The 18,644-nt window shown below is 45.1% G+C and overlaps 1 protein-coding gene across 4 annotated transcripts in view; it reads left to right on the top strand.

Moving 5' to 3' along the window:
• BTBD11 (BTB domain containing 11) overlaps window positions 1-18,644 on the top strand; it is a 312,839-nt gene that overhangs the window by 170,265 nt on the left and 123,930 nt on the right. For all 4 annotated transcript variants that reach the window (XR_003914531.1, XM_029954903.1, XM_029954902.1 and 1 more), the window contains exon 2: window positions 9,565-9,714. Coding sequence is in view for 3 of the 4 variants with exons in the window: in XM_029954903.1 (XP_029810763.1) it covers window positions 9,565-9,714 (150 nt within the window). In the remaining variant the exon portion in view is untranslated. The remainder of the gene's footprint in view (window positions 1-9,564; window positions 9,715-18,644) is intronic.

Here is an 18,644-nt window from a genome sequence, read left to right as displayed (position 1 = left end):
AATTTAAAAAAAATTTTTTTTCTGTTTTTATTTATTTTTGAGAGAGAGAGAGAGAGATAGCATGGGAAGGGTCAGAGAGAGAGGGAGACACAGAATCTGAAGCAGGCTCCAGGCTCTGAGCTGTCAGCACAAAGCCTGACGCAGGGCTTGAACCCATGAACTGTGAGATCATGTCCTGAGCTGAAGTCGGATGCTTAATTGACTAAGCCATCCAGGTGCCCCCATAGCTTACATTTTTGTAAGTGGATGGCTAAGATGGGAGAAAGATGGGAGTGGGTGGTGAAGAGTGGACAGAGATGCATGGAGGCAAGCTTCAACGTCCTATGTTATCTCAATATGCTGATAAGGAAGCAGAGAGTAAGCCTAGGCTGGAAGCTGTCAACACTGAGGGGGCAGGAAATCCAGCCAGATGCCCTGCTCAGCCACACCAAGGGGCTAGTTAAGATCTTGAGGCTCAGACAGAAAAGGAGAAGGATGAAATGGGTGTCAAGGGTCCAAGAAAGCCAGAGGTCAAATTTGAGACATCCGTTGATGAAAAGACCCACCAGGCAGCATTCTGTATCCAGGAGATCTGAGAGGCAAAGAATGGTATGGGGCAACATGTTGGTCTGGGTCTGATGGCAGCCTGAGCAGAGTGCCATTCTCTGCCTCTGTCATATCTCCCACTGACTATGGACAAAACTGGATGTTTGATGGTTATTCTGTCCAGGACACTAGCAATGAGTCCTGACCTCATGGAGACAATAAATGAGGCATCAGAGTTACCTCCCAGGGGGACTTAACTGTCCCCCTCCTCATGATATATAAGCCCCTCAGCAAGGCACTCAAGCCCGTCCACCATCCAGTCTCCACCAACCTCCCTAATCACCATCCTACTGTGAGTCTTTTCAGTCCAGCGCCCCAGCTTATTACAGTCCCTACAGTGCACCAGGAGTTTTCTTGCCTCTATGCCTTGGCTTTTGCTGCTTTGTCTGGCTTGCCCTTCTCTCCTTCACCCCTAATCCAGTTCACCTAGGGAACATCAGCTCATCTTTTGATACTGATCCTATGTCAGCTCCTCTATGAAACCTTTCCTGACATACCACCCAGGTGGGAATATCCAGTTTCTATTGGTGTCATCTGTGTAGCATGTACAGACTACTCTTATAGCACCTGTGACACTCATGAGCATGTGTACTCATCCCACTAGATCACGAATTTCTCAAGGACAGGGTTTGTGTCTTACTTTTCATTGTAATCCCAATCTGGCAAAATTATATGGGATGGAAAGAAAGAAGGAAGGAAGGAAGGAAGGAAAGGAGGGAGGGAGGGAGGGAAACAAGGGAGGAAGGGAGGAAGCATAGATGGATGGATGCATAGATAGATGAATAAAAATTAAGTTCTACAAGAGCTGTTACTATGTTTTGTTTCCTGCTGAATCTCCATTACTTAGAACAATGTGTAGCACATAGGAGATACTAAAAAAGACCTTAATTAATTAAGTACCCTTTAATTGATTAAATGATGATCCATTATATAAACAGAAATTTGTATGGATGGATAAATGGATGGTTGAGATGGATGAATTTGCATTCTAAGTATCCAAGAGGAAGATGCATGGCCACCTTGATGTAAGACAAGAGAGTCTCCGTTGTCTATAAAGCCGCATCATTATTTTACTCTGGCCCATTGCCATGTGTTTATTGAAACATCAGAGACCAGTTTTTAACTCAAAACACTCTAACACACAACTTTCCTATCAGTCACACCCAGAGCTGAGGTTTATCACTACCACGTGACTCAATAATCATTAGTATAACTGCTGTATAGTGAGCAAGGGAGATGTTTTTCAGAGAACTTCCAAAAATCCACAGTCCATGCTCTGGGAACCAGATGATCTCTAAGATCGCTTACACAGACAAAGATACTGGGAAGATGAGTCTCTTTTTCCTTCTAAGCTGCTACAAGATGGGCACAGCTCAGGACTCTATAGGAGAAGTTGCAAGGATAATGCGATGCAGAACCCTGGGAGAGGAGGGAGGGCAAAGGAGACATCCAACAATCTTGTATGGTTGTTTAATAGTGCTCCCTAGGCATTCTTAAATTCTCCCAGGGAAGAAGAAAGATGGGGGGAAAGCATAAGCCACCATAGGGGTCACATAATGAGGCTTTGCTTCATGGGAGGTGAGGAGAGACAGCAAGAAACCTTCCCAGCATCTCCTCTGGGGTGTCCAGCAGGTGTCTCAAATAGAACAAAATCGAACTCTTGATTTTCTCCATAAACCTGCCCCTCCCACAATGCTCCCCATTTTTTGTAAATGGCAGATCCATCCTTTCAATTGTAGATACCAAAAACTCTGAAGCTGTTCTCAGCTTCTCTTTTCCTGACATCCTACACCCGATTAGCAACTCCCCTGGCTTTACCTTCACATTGTATGGAGAAGCACTTTTGTACCATCTCCACCATTACTGCTGTGGTTCTTCCCTGGCCATTTCCTACCACCTGCTCTTCACCCACCAACTGGAGTGACCCTCCAAAACAGTCAGGGCACATCCCTTCTCTACTCAGAATCCTTCAGTGGCTCCCATCTTGCTCAGAGTAAAAGCCAAAGTCTATAGTCACTAATGAGGCTCAACCCAAACTGCCCTCAGCACTTCTCTGGCTTTATTGCCTCCTACTTCCTCACCTTCTCTGTTCCTTCCTCCAGCAAGACAAGCCCACCCTTCTTGGGGCCTTTACCCTTATGATCCCCTCTTCTGGCTTGCTCTTCTCCCAAGATATCAGCCAGGCTCACATGCTCACTCCTTCATGTCTGTCTTTGAATGCCCCCATTTTGATGGGAGGGACCTGCTCCCAGACCCAGCATTGCCCATCCTCCTGCTCATCACTTCTCTGTGGCACTTACCACCCAATCACCTACCTATTTTGCTTATGTATTTGGAACACACATACAAGGAGAGCAAGGACTTCCAGTATTTTGGTACGGGATTCCCCGTATCCAGAAGTGCAACCTAGCCCCTAGTGGGTGCTCGACCAGTACTCACTGAATAAATGAGTCAATGAATGAACAGAACATTTTACTTTTGTTTCTTCACAGTCCTGTGACAGTTGATTTTCTTAGTTATGCTCTCAGTGTTAGAACCACACCGCTGCCTGTCTCTGTGTACCTTGCACCCCATGTACAGCATGGCTGCCTCTGTGCCCTGCTCTCAAGGCTGACACACCCAAACTCAGGTTCTAATTAGCTCCCTTGTTCCTGAGCTGACTGCTAGGGAAAGCTGGCTGCTGCACCTGGCTCATATGGGAAGGGCAAGCTATGGTATCACCTTGGGCCATTTGCTCCTTTGTACCCCTACCTTATCCCTGCCTCTCTCTGCCTAGGCATGCAGTAGGTACACTGGCTACAATAAGCTACAGTTTCCTTATCTCTCAGGATCTCCCTCTCTGGACTGGGAACTCCCTAAGAACAGGGTCTGTAGCCTCTTTCAGTCTTGGGATCTAAAAATGACATTTGAATTGGGCCTTGAAGGGTGAATATAAACTTGCTGGGCACTTAGCAGAAATGGCAATAACAAGGTCTAGAGATAATGAGGGTCAGGAAGAAATGGAGATAGTTGGTACAGACTACTCTTTCTAGAATTTTGGCTGTGAAAGGAGAGAGACTGAAAAATGGTAGCTGGAAGGTAAAGTTTAGTTTTTAAGTCTAGATCTTTTTTTAGCCCAGTGCCCTCCATGGTCCCTGCCTCCCAGTCCCTCCTTCTACACACTCTGTTCCTATCTTGTTCCCTCTGCTCCAACCAGTTACATGCAGAGCACATACCTCTGGGCCTTTGTTATTCCTTTAAATGTCCTTTCATCATCAACATCATCATCACCATCGTGAGCTATTTATATGACCAAGATTCACATGTGCTTACTTAGTTTATCATCTAGTGGCCCCATGAAGATTGCACTATGACCATGCCTATGTTATCTATGTTATTCACAAGGAAACTGAGGAACAGGGAGGCCTGGGGGACATTGCTATAAAGCAACAGAGCTGCAGTTCAACCTGAGCATTCATTTGGGCTCCAGGTTCCACACTCTCAACTCTACTGTAAGGTGTCTGCTTCCCCAAGTCCCAGCCCCAGTATTAAGCTACCCTGGGAACTTTCTGGAAGCTCCAGGGTCAACATGTGCTCACCTCACTGAGGTCCCCTAGTGAGACCTCATCCACGTTTCTGCCCTCGTCCATCCCTCATACTGTCTTAGTTGGTGCTGGGTCTGTCTCTCCTGCCAACCAGGAATGTTTGAGGCCAGAAAAGTGTCCTATTGTCTTTGTGGGATTCAGTATTTGTGATTGATCCATAAGTATCTTCATGTTCTTTCAAGATCAGCATGCCTATTCCATTTATGTACTTCAGCCTCCACGTATGGGCATTTTATTGAATCCATTTCTGAACATTCTCCATCTTTGTGTTTTCTACTTCTTATTTCTTTTGATAGCTTGATTTCAGAAGTCCTAAGAACTTTCCCTCTGAATGTAATTTATTACAAAGGAAAAACGAACCATGGCCTGGGTTTATCCTAATTGGAGTATGGCATGCCTGTCACACACGAATGGGTTCACCAAGCCAGCCCCGAATTTGTTTCCCACTGCCAAGTATCCTAAAGGAAAAAGGAGTTTCCAAGCCAGTTGTGCAAATATTTTTTAAAATCTGATAATTTCCTATCTTGCTCCTTAATAAATTTAACGGTAAAAGAAAGCCTTCTGGCAACATGTTATTGAATTCCTAAATCTTTAGCTTTGAAGAACTTCACTTGGATTATTAGCAAACATTCATCGACCCCCTTTTCTGTGCCAGGTTGTCCCTATATATTATCCCACTATGGCTTCCCACCCATGCTAGGCAGTTGATAGCTTCAGACAGCTTACAGAGGGAGAAACAGAAGCTCAGAAGAGCCAAGTCACAAGCCCTGTGCCACACAGCTGGGGTTCAGCAGCACAGAAACTGAACCTGGCCAGGTTTTTCTGGTGCCCATTCAAGGGTTGGTCTATTGAATGCCAGCTGCTTCCTTCCTATTTCTTAAAGCTGGACCAGGACCCTCCACTTTAAATTCTGGGTATAACTGAGCAGCAAACAAGGTCTAGCTTGGCAGGCGAGGCTTGGAGAGTTTGTTCTCTCCTCTTGCAGCCAGACAGACAAAGCAGAACCCAAGCCTGTGTACCGAGTGCCAAGATGTGTATAATCTCCTTGAATTCCTCCATCACTGTCGTCACCATCATCACTGGGGGGAGAATGGCTGAGGGCTGGTGGCTGTCTTATTTGGTTTTCTCTTGGTGGGTAAATGGCTTCCAGATCCAATAATGGGATGGAGACTTAGAGAAAAGCTGAGAGGAGAGAAGCGATGTGGAGAGGGGCATTATTTTTGCCAAGGGGCTAACCTATGTGTATAGGAAGGTAGGCATGCAGAGAGGCAGAAATACAGCCCGGATTGTCCCCATTGGAGAGAGAATGCCCATGTGGTTGGCCCAGAGGAAGAATTCTCATATTTTATGTTCTAAGCAACCTAACCAAAAGGTTGTCTGTCTCCAGTCCCACAAGATTTTGGAAAGATGATCCTCAAGACTGTTTGAATCCAGACATTAAATAAACAAAACTGCACATTTGTGGGAACAGAGTATTTAGCAGGCACTTACTATAGGCCAGAGACTTTAAGTATATGTATTATCTTGTATAATCACCACAATAAAATAATGGAGGAGATATTTTAACCCCTGTTTGCAGACGTGGAATCAGGGAACCTGGGAAGCTCTTTGTCCAGGTCACACAGAGACTGCCGTGGGGTTGGAGCCCACGGTTATGCCAGGCCCACACCATCCCACCTACAGCCAGTCCCAGAGTAGAAAGACCTGGTTGTAGCTGGGAGTATGGACATTCAAAACCATTAGTTCATCATCTTTTAGGACACACAGACCCCTTTGAGAAAGGGAAGAATTTCCCTGCTTAGAAAAATGCGCAACCCACCCCAAGGTAAGAGAATTTCAGGGAGACCATTGTTGACCGTAGCTGATGATCACCTACCCACCAAGGAGATTATTCCCTCCAGATCCAAAGAAATCTATTTGAACGTTGGTTCCTCCTGTCTTTGAACTTGAGTCTCAATCACCAGGCCATGGCTGTCCTTGGCTCCCATAATGGAAATTGATGAGTAGTCCAAAACTCAGGACTGCATCTGACACTAAAATAGCATGCTGGAATCTTCTTATTGACCTAGTTGATTTTTATACAAAAAATAAATGATTCCAGTGTGTGTATATATCCCATACAGAGTCCTCCAAAAGAAAAAAAGAAGGAAAGAACACCCCGGTATATGATCTTTGCATAATAGATCAATTATAGACTTATTAAATCTCAATAATCTAGTTTTCAAAGCTTCTTTGAATAATTATATTTTCACATGTAAATTTCATAACCCTCTAAAAAAAGGAGGAAAAATTCCAAGAGAAATTATATATTCTTATTATAAAGCATAAATTAGTCCAAAGCTGGGTTTATACGCATTAACTGATTTTCATCACAGTTAACATATGTTGAGCCCCTAATATTTGCTCAACACATGCAAAATACTTTAATACACATTATCTCATTTCATTGCTCACCCCCACCAACCCCTTGAGGGAGAGAAGGCAATTATTATGACCTCCATGTCACAGAAGAAGAAACTGAGGTCCAGAGGGCCCCTGGGACCTGCCCAAAGTTAAACATCAATAGATAGGTAGTGAGAACCAGGACTGAAGCTCTGGGTTCCAGACCACCCCATTTGCTTATACCTCAACCAATGTGTGAAGCAATGTTTCAGATGTATGTTGGAAATGAGAACTTGCTGCACATAAGTGAAAATTATAAGAAAGCAATCCTGTGAGTACATGTCAGGGTCACTTGTACTATGAATTAGAAAACTTTTGTCTCCCTCAATTTTCAGGGCTCACTGTTGAGTCTGGTCACCTTTGTTGTGAAGCCCCTGACCACCACCTCCAACCCTGGAACCTTGGGCTCCTTACCACACTGGGTCATGGTTATCTGGTACCATCTGCAGTGAGCTCTCCACAGGTAGTAGATTTCTGCATAAGAGTCAGGGACACTGGGGACATCCAGTGAGGGATTGGACCAACATTCATTGCCATGGCAACGGCTACTCAACTTGGCCTCTGACCAAATGTCTCAGCAGGTGAGCAAACCGGAGGAAGCAAGAATGACTCAGGGCGTCCCAGCCTGGGGTGAACAGGAAGATGACTCACCTACTGAGGGAAAGGAGACTGTCAGGAGGCCCGCCTTGCATGTTGGGCATTTCTGTGAAGGTCCAATCTTCCCTGCAAGGCTGAGGGTGTCTGAAATGCAGGGATCACCTCTCCATCCTGTCTCCATACCACATGGAGCTCCGCACAGCATTGGTAGTGCCCAGCGAACAGTGAATCTGTGTTGCCCACTTAACACCAAGTTGTGTACTAGTAGGGTCCACAGTGTTTTTCAAACTGCTCATCATGGCCCATTAGTGAGTCATGAGATCATTTTTGGGGCTGCAGAACAGCATTTGTATTAATAAGATAGAAGAGAAGTGAAAAGGGAAAAAATGACAGTGTAATAGTAAGGATCATGAGATTTTTTTTCATGAAAAATATGAAAAGTGTGTATATGTGGTGGTGATGGTACTGGTGGTGTGTGTTTGTGTGTGTGTAACACTGGGCTGTGATATAAAATATCTTTTTATTCCAAGTCATAGTCAAATGTTTGAAAAATAATAGAGAGCCACTTTAGGAAGACACTTATTTAATCAGTTTCCTGATTATAAGAATGTTAAAATCCAGTGGCTGTTTATTTTCATTGTTCAACCATTTCTTCGGTGTTCATCCAAACATCATCAACTAGAGTTGCCTTCTCCACTGTGTCATCCTGTTAGGTGTGGTGCGAAACACCCAGGAACAGGTGACTGGCTCAGTGTGTCTAGAGTCACTAGTTGAGCAACACGGGTCAGAAGTGGTGTGTGATCTGGACCACCTCACGCCTGCCCATCTACAGAGCAGGAACCTTTGTTTGCTGAGGTTTTGAATTTCAAGCAGGGTGAGCACTGGGCTTGAACTGCTGACCTCTGCATTCTGTCTGTCTCCACTTACCCTACTGGTTGGCCTAAGTCCTTCAGCACTTGAATGTTGACACTCTTGTATTGTTCCCATGTTATTTCCTCATTGGCAGTCTTGTCTCCTTGGTTAGTTTATGCACTACTCGAATATGTCTTCTGCTGCTTTTGTATCTCCAAAATGCAGCCCTCTGACAGGGTTGGGAGTAGAGTAGGCTCTCAATAAATACTTCCTATTTATTGACAACTATTCATTGTTCAGATCCCTGCTGAGACACCCCTTCATTCCTCCTATTCTCCTACTGTAGAGCGTGTACTATATGGCTTCATGGTTATGTGTGTTAGCAGTGTCCTCCTTTGCTTAGACTATGAGCCCCCTGAGGACAGAGTGTGTGTATTCTATCCATCACTGAATCCTCAGCACCTAGCACAACACAATACCCACCTGCCCTGCTCATTTTGTCTACAATGATCTGTACTTGGTAGTTGTATCTGTTAGTTATCACCATAACAATGCTGAGTAACAAAAAAACCCACGCTATCTCAAAGGCATGCCAAATATGTATGTGTTTCCATGAAGCAGCTCTAAGCTCCAGGGTGGTACTAGATCTCTTCTGTGTGTCTCCTCACCCGCCTTCAGTGAGCAGGCTAGCAGGGGAATGTGCCTCCTATGATGATGGCGGAGGTAGAAGAGAGCAATTTCAGCCATACAAGTACTTTCAGGCCTTCGGTTCCATCATGTCCATTAATATACTTTCTGCCAAAGTCAGTCAGTTAGCCAAGCCCAAAGTCAACAAGCAAGAGAGTGTGCTCTGCTTAGCAACTTCCAGGTGGTGAAGGGAAAAGTGAATATTTCTAAAAAAGAAACCAAAGCAAGTTTTCAGGCTCTTGCTAAATGTTCATGGAATGGAAAGGACGGGAAGAGGTAATTAGATTCCAAGGATTTCTCATAGGTTTTCGCCATGAAGTTATAAAAGCCCGTGAGGACTCTTCTACCTTCTGACATATAGCTCCCCAGAGAAAGCCGGAGTTTTGTCTAACAAAGAACAGCCCAACCACGAGACTCTTCCTCTGCTCAGGGACGCTCGGGGATGGCAGCTGCCTCTGGGAGGGAGAGTGGGACCGTGACCGCTGGCTTCTCAAGAGGCACCTCTGGGCAGATAGAAGCCAGGCTGGAGGGGGAAAGGGCGTTCTGTGTTGTGCCCCCCGCCAATGAGTGTATGCAGACGAATACCCACATGTGCGTTAAAATCCGCGGGTCGGGATTTTGAGGAAATTTTTTTCAAATAACTAGTGATCATTTCTAAAAGGAGTTGGGAATGCTGGTCTCTGTGTTGGCTTTGCGGTTGGCTTTATGGTACCGACTCTGGTGTGGTCTGAGCCTGAGCGAGGTCTTGCGCTTCTCCTCTGCTTCATGGAAAAATAACAGTCTGTTTCCTTTCGTTCTCTCTCCCCGCCAACTGCAGGGGTGCTGTGCCTGCCAGACAGCCTGAACCTTCACAGAGACCCTCAGCGGACCAACAAGCCGGGGGAGCTGCCCATGTTCAGCCAGTCGGAGTTGAGGACCATCGAGCAGTCCTTGCTGGCCACCCGCGTGGGCAGCATCGCGGAGCTGAGTAAGTGGACGCAGCTTCTCTGGCCCTCTCTGTGCCCAAGGGGCCACCGCCCTCAGGACGGTGCTCTGTGACCAACCACGTGACACCTTTTATGGAGCACATGCCGTGCGCACAAAACAGTGCCATGATAGCTATGGGGGAGGCAAGGGCTCGAGTCAGACAGGCCTGGTAAAGCTCCTGGCTTTGTCACTGTTGTAAGTCAAGTTCTTAACGTTTTCTGAGCCTCAGTTTCCTTTTCTATCAAATAAAGAAAATAGGGGCACCTGTGTGGCTCAGTCGGTTAAGTGTCTACCTCTTGATTTCGACTCAGGTCATGAGCTCACAGTTTGTGGGTTTGAGCCCCACATCACGTTCTGCATTCACAGTATGGAACCTGCTTAGGATTCTCTCTTTCTCTTTCTCTTTCTCTTTCTCTCTCTCTTTCTCTCTCTCTCTCTCCCTCTCTCTCTCTGCCCCTCCTTTACTTGTGCTCTCTCTCTCAAAAATAAATAAATTCATTAAAAATAATTTTTAATTAAAAATAAAATAAAATAATAGTACCTAACTTAAAGTATAATTGTGATGATTCAGTGAGCCAGTGCTCATAGGGGTTTGCCGTGTCGGCTAGCACACAGTAAATGATTTGTAAAGGATGACTGTTCACTGTTGATTTCCAGTGAAATCCATTTAAAGCATACATCCGGGGACCCTGGGTGACTCAGTTGGTTAAGTGGCTGACTTTGGCCTAGGTTATGATCTTGTGGTTCGTGAGTTCAAGCCTTGCATCGGGCTCCCTGCTGTCAGGGCAGAGCCCTCTTCAGACTGTCTCCCTCTCTCTCTGCCCCTCCTCTGCTTCTCTCTCTCTCTCTCTCTCTCTCTCTCTCTCTAAGATAAATAAACATTAAATAAATAAATTTTAAAAATGCTTATACAAAGCATATGTCAGAACACATCTTTCCTGTTCAGAATCCTCCACTGGCTTTCCATCTGACCCATAGGGAAAGTTGAAGTAAGCCCTTCTAATGGCTTCCAGGCCACCCCCTTATCCGTCCTATTCTCCCCACAAGGCCCTCTGAACTCCAGCCATCCTGGTCCCTTGTTTTCCTTGAATATAGCAGGCATGCCTCAGGACCTTTGTACTTACTATTCTCTCTTCCTCAACCGTTCCCCTTCTAGAGAGCCACATGGCTGCCTCCCTCACTACCTTCAAGTCTCACCCAAAATCATAACACCCTGAAGACCCTTATCCCCCCATGTATTTTTTGTTTTTAACAGAAGTTTCACTGAGATAAAATTTATATACAGTTCGCCTCTTCAAAGCATGCTGTTCAGTGGGTTTTAGTTACTCACTACGGTGTGCCAACTATCACTACCAACAGTTTTAGGCACCAGTGTTCATCACCCCAACAAGAAACTTGATAAACGTTAGCAATCATTACCCTTCCCCCTCCACCTAACCACACTCTGTATTTTGCTCATTTCTTTTTTTAAAATTGTTTATCTCTCCCTACTAGAATATATTCTTACAGAGAATAAGTAGAGATATTTATTTTTGTTCACTGATATAACCCAATACCAAGAATACTGCCTGGCATGTAGTATGCCCTTAGGAAATATGAAGGGGGAGGGATAGAGGGCGAGGGGGGAGAGAGAGAGGAGCAGAAAGGCAGAAAGAAGGGAGGGATTGTCAGGAAGGTGGGGTGTTTCACATTTGAGCAGTAATTTGCCGTGTTTATGCTCCCTCTAACTCAGGGCTGTGTTCTCGGAGTCTGGCCATTCAGAAGAAAATAACAAAACTGTGTTTACTTATGATTCAATTGTTTGCTAAATGACTTGACTGTGTGTTCCTGATGGGACTGGAGCATTGATCTCAGAAATGCTGGATTATGTCAAAGTATGAGTTGGTGTGAAATTCTAGAAAATTCTGAACCATGAAAGGATTCAGGGTCCAGAAGGCAACTTGCACCTCTTCCCAAAGCAATTCCCCGTACACAGGCCAGGCATCCTCTGTGTAGCACATAACATGCCCTTCCAGAAAGAGAAGTCACAGCTAATGGAAGCCATCATGAGCCCTGTGCTCCTTAGGGAGCTGCTTTCCTTGCCCCTGAATTTGGAGATTGTGCTTCCAAACCCAGAGTCGCAAGATGCCCCGTCACAGGGTCTTCCAGCTACCAGTCAGCTGTTGTTCTTAAACTTTTGGGTACCATGGACCCTTTTGACAGTCTGGTGAAGCCCGTGGACCCTGCCTCAGAATAGTATTTTTAAATGCATGAGGGGCGCCTGGGTGTCTCAGTCAGTTGAGCGTCCGGCTTCGGCTCAGGTCATGATCTCACAGTTCATGGGTTCAAGCCCTGCGTCGGGCTCTGTGCTGACAGCTAGCTCAGAGACTGGAGCCTGTCTTTGGATTCTGTGTCTCCGTCTCTCTCTGACCCTCCCCTGCTTGCACCATCTCTCTCTCTCTCTCTCTCTCTCTCTCTCTCTCTCTCTCTCTCTCTCTCTCTCTCAAAAATAAATAAAAAACAATTTAAAAAAATAAATGCATGAAATAAGTGCATACATTTACAACAGAAGCTGATTGTATTAAAATTAAGCTACTGAGGGGCGCTTGGGTGGCTCAGTCAGTCAAATGTCCGGCTTTAGCTCAGGTCATGATCTCATGGTTTGTGGGTTCGAGCCCCGCGTCAGGCTCTGTACTGACAGCTAGCTCAGAGCCTGGAGCCTGTCTTCTGATTCTGTGTCTCCCTCTCTCTCTGCGCCTCCCCTGCTCACTCTCTGTCTCTCTGTCTCTCTCTCTCTCTCAAAATAATAAACATTAAAAATTAATAAAATTCAGCTACTAAATCTTTTTAATCAAAATTGTGATCTAGTCATTCTATCCTTTTATGAGCCCATTATATAACAGGATCTAGCAGCAGCTTTGAAGACTGATGTTTCTGTGGTACTGAAGTATGTGAATGATATTTTGAAATACCTTCAGTAATTGGAAAGGGAGAAGAAAGTGTCTGCATTTTAACAGCTCCCCAAGGGTTTGGTTGTAGAGGGTGCAAGCAGCCCCCAGGGTGGGGTCATGTCTGTGTGGGCATAGCCTGCAGAGCCCTTTCACGGACTCTACACCGGCGTCTCGAAGGTTCGTCCTGGGATACATTAAGGATCTCCCTTGGAGTCCGGCGCCTGGGCTGGGGCCGTACCGAGTTCTGGCACTCTTCTAAGGAAGGATTTGCTAAATAAACCTGTACCTCACCGAAGCAGGCAGCCTGCAGGAGCGACTGGCTGCATAAATTGTTTTTAAGGACAATTTGCTCTGTAAATTAGATGCTGTCATTCTCATTGAATGTTGACTTTCACATATGAATTGTTGGCATACAAATGGGGTGCTGCTAATTACAAAGGGGTTTTGTACATTCATTAAGTCAGCCCCACAGAACGTGTGTGCGGAAACACATTGATAAGCTGCCTCAGCGACTGGAGGTAATAAAATTGCCTTCTTTTCTGATCTGACTATAATTTAGAGGGGCTTGCTCTGTGGTCTGAATCAATAGAAGCCTTGCTCTCTCTGTGTACATAGAGAGCCGTTCTTCATATTCAAAGATTACTCTTCCAGGGTGGATTGCAGAAGCTACTGTTTTTCTGCAACGGCGAGATGGAGCGAGTTCATTCCCAGGCATCCCTGCTCTTCTGGAATCAGGCTGTCCAGGGTCAAGGGCAGAGCCCTTACCGATCGCCTTCTTTGTAGTTAGTAATAAGAGCACCAGCTGCTGTTACTGAACCAGGGAACTATGATAAAGCCACATGAGGTATTTCCAGTGTAACGGCTGTTGTCCACACTGGCGGGAATGGAGGCAAGAGGAGAATGAGCGACTTGTCTAAGATCAGCCACACCCATGAGCTGGAAGGCTTGGGGCTGAATGCAGTTCTCAATGCAGAGCTTTTCCACCTCGCCTCTAGACTGCCCTCCCTCTGGGAGAAGCCCAGCGGATATTTCTACATGTTACAGGGGCAGCGAGGGCTGTGTTCCTTCCAGCTCTGAGGATCTGCCATTTGCCCTCTGTAGGGTGGGTCATGGATGTTCTCCATAACCAGAGGTGCACAAAGTCACAAAGGATTCTATCCAGATGGACAGAGACTTCTCCCTAGAACTCTTGCTTATAGCATCAGAGCATCACATTAAAATTCAAAACTTGATCAGTCAGGATGCCCAGAGCCCTTATCTTTGTCCAGCCTGTTATAGCTTGGGGTGAAAATACATCCACTCTTTCTGGAGCACCCACTGTGTACCAAGTGTCTGAAATAGCTTAAAGGTGTTCCCATTTCACAGATAAGAAACCGAGACTTGGAAGGATGTATGTCTTGCCCAAGGCTACACAGCTAGTAAGTGGCAGTGATCATCAAATCCATTTTTTTCTTTCTCTGCCTTGCTTTGCTGGATTCAGCTTTGCATCGGGAGCACCTAACGCATCACTCCTAGTGTGGGAAATTGCTGCCACACGTCAGTGAATAACCGGATGATGCACAGCGAAGGAGTCTGAGAAACAAGATCTGAAGAAAATAAGGGTCCCATTGATGAAGGTCTCCTCAAATATTAAATATTCTATGGAACTGGATTTTGATCTCAGAGACCTGGAACTAAACCTCTGTATGACTGAAATATTTGAGTACAAAGCTAAATGCTACAGACCCCCCACCCCCCTACTAACACAGGCTGGGGATTTTTTTTAACATTGAGCCCTAGTAAATTTACACAGTGATGCAATGAACATCACAGTTGACCTAGAGACTGGTGGCAGTCCCTCAGGCAGTGCTTCCCTGATCAGAGAGCAAATCCAGGGGAACCCAGTCCACCCAGTCTCTCCAAGTAAGGCTATGGGAAAAGCAGAGGTCCGGGCTTTTCTCACTTTTGAACCAACTTGACTCTGCATTTGGCTCCATTCAATCCCACATTTGTGTCCTCTGAGGTCTTATCTCTGTCTTCTGCCTGATGTCCCAGCCTTCTCCACAAGTTCCCAATGAAACCCCGTTGGACAGTCATTAATCATAGTGTTTGCTTTCTGCGGTTTTAAGGGGAGAAAATGAGAGCCTCATTGTAAAATGCCTCTCCCTATTGTCTTCTCACACTAAACTGTGAACTCGTTGCTTCCGCTCAATGAGGCGGTCAAAGTGGGGCCATTAATTTACCATAGTGAGTAAAAAGAGTTTCTGGGTTATGTCTCCTCCGTATCACTAGAAAGGGAAAAAAAAAAAAAAGCTCAGTCTTTTTTGGTTGGAAAAGAGGGTTTCTCTCCTTTATTGGAATGCATTGGGCTCTTTACAGAAAGTCATGCTACCTCCATCTCCTGGGGTGCACCTGTGACCCCTTCAGGTGGCAAAGTGGCCAACTGGCCTCTTGGTATTTCTCGAATACTCTACTCCAGCACAGGGCCCTTGCACGGCTGCCCCTTCTGCCTGGAAAGCTCTTCTCCTGATCTTCACAAAGCTCCTTTGTCACTTTATTCAGGCCTCTGCTCAAATGTCACCTCCTCAGAGAAGCCTTCCTGTGACCACCTCCCGCCCACCTTCCCCTGCTCTCTATACGCTCTTCCTGCTTCAGTTTTTTTCACAGCACCTGTTACACCTGACACACTGTGTGTTTATATACATATTTTCTGTCCACCCCACCAAGACTGTAAACCGATGACAGCTGAGAGTTTTTATTTTTAAATCACTATATCCTCAGGGACTAGAATAATGCCTGGCACACAGTAGGACTCAATAAATATTTGATGAACGAATGAATGGTAAGCTTCCTACTGAATCCAGAGTTCAGTCTCATGTTGCATCTAACGATTTGGTCTTTTCATTCTTTCTTTTTTCAAGGGAAGGGGTTTTGGTGGGGCAGGTTAAACAGTAGTTTATGATGCTGGAAAATGCCTCTGTTTTCTCATCTGTGCTGTGTGACATAAGGCAAGCGACTTGGTCACTCTGATCTCCGGTTTTATTATCTCTGGAAAGAGGGTGGCAATACTTCCTCCCCCAGGGTTATAGAAGGTTTTGAAAATGTCCTGTAGTAAGTGGCAGTTGAGTGTGGATGAGACGGAGAGCAAGGAAGAAGGTGAAGTTGCGGCCGCCATTACTGTCTTTTGTTCAGAAGGACCTACTATTGGAACGTACAGCCCTTTGTCCTGGGAGATCATGTCTGGCATGCAGGGGGTGGTTAGAGGGAGCTACTCTGATAACCTGAGTCTAGCAGTTTACAGCAGCATTTCCCAAGGGTGGGACAGGAGATGATCGTACGTGATACACAAAACACTTCTTTTTTTTAATTGCTATGAATTTTTCATGAGCACTTGAAAATTATTAGTTTTCCATTTATGGCACTGATATGAAGCTTCCTTTTAAAATGAGTGAAAGAATGAGCTAATTTAAAGAAAAATATTAAGTAGATAAATTGTACCTGCGGCCCACAGATATGAGAGAAGTCCTGATGGTGATTTCCCTATGGCTGACATTTGGGAAACCTGGTTATAAGCGGCTTCTATAAGGTTTCTGGAACCAGCTGCAGCTGCCCAAACTCAGAGCAGCCAGTGACAAGCGTATGTGTTGTTTTGAGATCACAAAGCTGACGGCTGAAGCAGCAGATATGTGCTCTACATGTGTGTAGGGTGGGGGTTGAGATGGGGCTAGTGATTGCAGAATCCTTGTGCCAATTCCACTTCCATGGCCATGCCTCCTCAGAGATGCCCTCAGGGCCTCTGGGCAAGAACTAGGCTGCTGCTGCTGATGGTGATGATAATGATGACAATAGTGATGGTAATGGTGATGATGGTGGTGGTGACAGTGGTGGTGATGGTGGTGGTGATGGTGATGGTGGTGGTGGTAGTGGTGGTGATAAAGATGATGGTGGTAATGATGTTGATAATGGTGATGGTGATAATGATGATGGTGGTAGTGATGGTGATGGTGGTGGTGATTGTGATATGATTGTGGTGATGATAGTGATGGTGGTGATGGTGGTGGTGGTGATGATGATGAGGCAATAATGATGGAAGAGATGGTGGTGATGAAGATGATGGCAGTAATGATGATGATATGGTGGTGATGGTGATGATAGTGATGATGATAATGATGGTGATGATGGTGATGGTGGTGGTGATTGTGATGATGGTGGTGGTGATGACGGTGATGATGGTGATGGTGATGGTGGTGGTGGTGGTGGTGGTGATGGTGGTGGTGGTTGTGGTGGCGATAAAGATGATGGTGGTGATGATGTTGATAATGGTGATGGTGATAATGATGGTGGTGGTAGTGATGGTGATGGTGGTGGTGATTGTGATATGATTGTGATGATGATAGTGATGGTGGTGATGGTGGTGGTGGTGATGATGGTGGTGGTGATGATGATGATGGCAATGATGATGGAAGAGATGGTGGTGATGAAGATGATGGCAGTAATGATGATGATATGGTGGTGATGGTGATGATGGTGATGATGGTGATGGTGGTGGTGGTGATGGTGATGATGGTGGTGGTGGTGGTGGTGGTGGTGGTGATGGTGGTGATGATGATGGTAATGGTGTTATGGTGTGGTGATGGTGAAGATGATAATGATGGTGATGGTGTGAGGAAAAAAAAGAAATAGTGCTAAATATTTATTAAGCACTTAGGGTATGCTAGACTTCGAGTTTTTTAAGTAACTTATAATCATTACTTCATTTAATATTATAAGGTAGGTATTATTTTTATCCACCTAACAAATCCATTAATTTATAAAAGTCCCCATTTACAGAGAGGTTAAATAACTCACCCAAGGTCACACAACTAGTTAGTGGCTTGTTGAAGGCTCAGACTGAGGCAGTCTGAGTCCAGACAGTATGTTTTTAATGACCACACATCCTGCCCCTCCAGGAGCAGACAATGAATGAGGAACAGTCTCTGCTCTTGAGGCTCAGTAGGGGAAGCAGACATGTGAACAATCAACCGTGAAACATGACAGAATTAAACGAGTAACATGTTAGACTTTATTAGCAGGTACTGTGGGTACACAGGGGAAGAGGTGATTCTGACTGGGAGCATCCTGGAGAACTTCATGGAAGAAGAGACTCTTGATCACAGCCTTAAAGGTCTTCAGTAGTTGAGAGAATGAGGGGATGGGCACTCCAAGGTGAAAAAACAGGAGCAAAAGCAAGGAACCTGAAAGTGCAAGGCTAGCTGAACAATACTCAGAGGAGATGGTTAGCCAAGGTCAGTGGTGTCCCAGCATCTTGGGGAACTAGAAGGATGGTACAAGGACCCAAATCACAGACCTTCTCTTCTCCACTCCCTTGTGAGTTTTCTTATTCTGAACTTTTTCACGAGAGCTTTTGAGAAAGAGAAATGGAAAGATGAAAATATATCACCTTGGTAAGCTTATTATCCTGATAATGCCAAGTAGTACATGCCATAACTCAAAATTCAGAAGCTATAGACAAGTTGGAAGGGAATGCTACCCACAATCCACTAGAAAGAGAAATCTTCAGTCAATATTTTGGAGGTTATTTGATGGTTTGTTTGTTTGTTTTGGTTATTTACTCAGAGCAGAGTTTTTAAATAACACAATCCATGGGGGAAGGGAAGGGGAAAAAATAGTTTCAAACAGAAAGGGAAGCAAACCATAAGAGACTCTTGAATGTGGAGAACAAATTGAGAGTTGATGGGGGCAGCGGAGGGGAGAAATGGGTGATGGGCATTGAGGAGGCACTTGTTGAGCTGAGCACTGGGTGTTGTATGCAAGTGATGAATCACGGGAATCTACCCTCAAAACCAAGAGCACACTGTATACACTTAACGTTAGCTAACTTGACAATAAATTTAAAAAATAATAGTAAAGATAAGTAAGTAAATAAATAAATAACATAATCCTGATCTCACAGTATGCGATTTGCAATTTGTGAATTTCATTTTTTCGACTTAACCATCTTAACAGGAGGATTTTTTTTCAT

Source organism: Suricata suricatta, chromosome 10 (assembly GCF_006229205.1).
Source record: "Suricata suricatta isolate VVHF042 chromosome 10, meerkat_22Aug2017_6uvM2_HiC, whole genome shotgun sequence".
NCBI classification, from domain to species: domain Eukaryota; kingdom Metazoa; phylum Chordata; class Mammalia; order Carnivora; family Herpestidae; genus Suricata; species Suricata suricatta.
The sequence above is the reverse complement of the archived record's forward strand: the minus strand, read 5'-3'. Positions and strand labels throughout refer to the sequence as shown.